Raw genomic sequence first — 3,620 nt, forward strand, 5'->3', positions numbered from 1 at the left:
GCATTATATAAAGCTTAGCTAGCTAGCTAGCCTAGTTTGCAGCGGTAGTGATATTGAGGTATTCCACCAATACATTTAGCATTTTCTCTAGAAAGTTTAGCCACATTATAGAATACTAGTTTAACAGCGCAATAGAATTATAGAATACTAGTTTAACAGCGCAATAGTAACTCAAATAGAACGATAAAGAGGCGATTACCCAGCTGCATTAAATTTAATTTAAACAATTTTAATAGTCCCACTGACATCTCACCACATACAATCAACTACAAGTACACCAGGAGCTAAGAAGATCATTTGGTTATCTTGGGTACCTTGAAAATAATACAATACAGTTCATTAATCAATGAATACCTCGGAAGCACTACAGCCTATCAGACCTCCTACAGGGAGTTTAACAGTCTGACCCAGAAGGGATGAAGGAGTTGGGATTTGATCATCAAAGATGGTACCCAAATATTTGCCTGAAATATGCATCGCTAGACTCAAAAGGTTGTAGCCTGATCCACACATTTGAATCTGCCCACTCCAAAGTTGACTGCTTCTTGAAGTTCTCAACAGAGTAAGACAATTCTGTCTGATATCAAGCAAAGTTCTACTACCGTAATACCTGCAATAGACATTCTCACAAAAACATTTTTTGAAAATGGGGGCACACTTTTTAATTGAAAGTGGGAATGACAAAAAGTCCCGGTGTCCCTCCTATTCTGGCACCAAGGCGCACACACTGTTAAGTAACACACACACACACACACATTCAATAACACACACAGACACCTGTTTGGTAACACACACACCTGTCTCCTGACCGTGGAGGAGTCGAACAGGACCTGTCTGCCACGGCGCTCACAGTCCTGGAACAGCAGCAGTCTGATCAGACTGAGATCCAGCTCCCCTGACACCCAGCTGGAGGAGGAGGGGGAGGAGAGGAGGAGGAAGATTAGAGGAGGAGGATGAAGGGTAGTGTTAGATGGGTAATGTTGAAGCATCCTTACAGCGTTAAACTAAAGCCTGAGACACAAACACACGGACAGAGACCCAGACTGGAGTGCTGTGTACCTGCTCTCCATGCTGCTCTCCATGCTGCTCTCCATGCTGCCCCAGGGCAGGGGCTGCTGGCAGGGTTGGTATCCCAGATGAAGGGCCTGGTCAGCGGGTTACCGCCCCAGCCTGTCCCCCTCCTCTACACACATCCTGGAGCACAAGACTGTCAGATGACCGGCTGAGACTGGCTACAGCTGAGGCTGCGCTGCATACTGCTGTGTGTGTGTGTGTAAGAGAGAGAGAGAGAGAGAGAAAGTGTGTATGTGTGTGTGAGAGAGAGAGAGAGAGAGAGAGAGAGAGAGAGAAAGAGTGTGTGTGTGTGTGAGAGAGAGAGAGAGAGAGAGAGAGAGAGAGAGAAAGAGTGTGTGTGCGTATGAGAGAGAACAGGGGAAATACACCGCGTGGTCAACTTCCTATACTCACACTGCAAACACACACACCCTCTCTCACACACACAAACACCCTCTCTCTCACACACAAACACCCTCTCTCACACACACACACACACCCTCTCTCACACACAAACACCCTCTCTCTCACACACAAACACCCTCTCTCTCACACAAACACCCTCTCTCTCACACACAAACACCCTCTCTCTCACACAAACACCCTCTCTCTCACACACACACACACCCTCTCTCTCACACACAAACACCTTATCACACCCACCCTCTCTTTCTCACACAACCTCTCACACACACCATCTCTTTCTCTCTCACACACATGCCCTCGCTCTCCTTCTCTCACACACAGGGTCACAAACACAGCCAGCCAAGACCCTAACACCCCCCACACACACACACACACACAAAGCCTCGCTGTCTGTCTGTATTTACAGATGTGCCTTCCAAGGTGTGTGTCAAGTATTCCAAAGTATCTGTCCAGTATTCCAAGGTGTGTGTGTATGTGTGAGTGAGAGAGAGAGAGTGTGTCAGAGGTGCTGGATGTCCAAGAAGGTCCTGTTGTCTCTCCCAGCAGTAGAGATCTGGAAAGGGCCACACACACACACACACACACACACACACATACACGCACACACACACACACACGCACAGCCCCCTACTCTGGCCTAGACAGACCAGTCTTTATCCCCTCCCCTGTGGTTCAGGGGATGGTGGTGCTTGCCACCAAAGTATCAAAGAGCCAGCTCATAACGCTAGGCAGCAACACTGCCTGAGAAACTCCATCCTTTCAACACGCACGCATGCGTGTTATACAGTAATACTCATTGTTATTCATTTACCCAAACATTTACACTAGGTTAGGGTAAACAACAACAAACATTTAGACGGATCCAGTAGGATTCTAACTCCCCCCCCCCCCTCCCAAGAACTGATCCAGTAGGATTCTAACTCCCCCCCCCCCCCCCCCCCAAGAACTGATCCAGTAGGATTCTAACCCCCCCCCCCCCCCCCCCCCAAGAACTCATCCAGTGGGATTTTAACCCCCCCCCCTTTCCCAGGGAGAAACCATGGAGACAAACAGCAGGTGGAATCAATCTGTTTAATTAACAATTCTGTGCTGACAGAGGTACCCGTAAACTAACACACACGCACACATACACACACACACACACATACACACACACGCACACATACACACACACGCACACAGACACACACACCGTGCAACTCTTGTGATAGTATAAAATAAGTAAAAAATGCATTATTCCCTTTAAAGACCAGACCATACACGTTTGTTACATTGACAGACGTCATCAGGCACATGCCTTCCTGTGTTTCAGGAGTGATTTGTATTGTGTCCATCAGCACTGACTGCTCCCCTGCTGGCCAACACACGCAGCTACACCTTAGAGAAGGCAGTCAACACAGCTCCCGCCAGGACCAATGAGAAGGCTGCACCCAAAACCAGGAAGTTACAGCAGCCCTGAGGATCAGAGAGAGCAAGGAGAGGAGATGACAGGATAGAGGGATGAGGACAGAGGGATGAGGAAATGACAGGATAGAGGGATGAGGACAGGAGAAAAGGGGGTTAAGAAATGGCAGGAGGATAGAGGGATGAGAGAAAGGAGAGAGAAAAAGGGATGAGGGAGAGAGAGGGATGAGGAGAGTAGAGGGATGAGGGAGAGATGAGGGAGAGAGAGAGAGATGAGGGAGAGAGAGAGGGATGAGGGAGAGAGAGAGGGATGAGGGAGAGAGAGAGGGATGAGGGAGAGTAGAGGGATGAGGGAGGGAGAGAGGGATGAGGGAGAGTAGAGGGATGAGGGAGGGAGAGTAGAGGGATGAGGGAGAGATGAGGGAGAGAGAGAGGGATGAGGGAGAGATGAGGGAGAGATGAGGGAGAGAGAGAGGGATGACGGAGAGTAGAGGGATGAGGGAGAGAGAGGGATGAGGGAGAGTAGAGGGATGAGGGAGGGAGAGTAGAGGGATGAGGGAGAGATGAGGGAGAGAGAGAGGGATGAGGGAGAGAGAGAGGGATGAGGGAGAGAGAGAAGGATGAGGGAGAGTAGAGGGATGAGGGAGGGAGAATAGAGGGATGAGGGAGAGAGAGAGAGGGATAAGGGAGAGTAGAAGGATGAGGGAGTGCGAGAGGGATGAGGGAGAGAGAGAGGG

General features: G+C 49.4%; 1 protein-coding gene across 2 annotated transcripts in view; it reads right to left on the reverse strand.

The window, feature by feature from the left end:
• Positions 1-2,581: 2,581 nt before the first annotated feature.
• tmem144a (transmembrane protein 144a) overlaps positions 2,582-3,620 on the reverse strand; it is a 12,590-nt gene continuing 11,551 nt past the window's right edge. For both annotated transcript variants that reach the window (XM_084454766.1, XM_084454765.1), the window contains one exon: positions 2,582-2,934. In XM_084454766.1, coding sequence (XP_084310892.1) covers positions 2,851-2,934 — 84 coding nt within the window. In that variant the 3' untranslated portion in view covers positions 2,582-2,850. The remainder of the gene's footprint in view (positions 2,935-3,620) is intronic.

Source organism: Borostomias antarcticus (genome assembly GCF_949987555.1).
Source record: "Borostomias antarcticus genome assembly, chromosome: 20".
In the NCBI taxonomy this organism is placed as follows: domain Eukaryota; kingdom Metazoa; phylum Chordata; class Actinopteri; order Stomiiformes; family Stomiidae; genus Borostomias; species Borostomias antarcticus.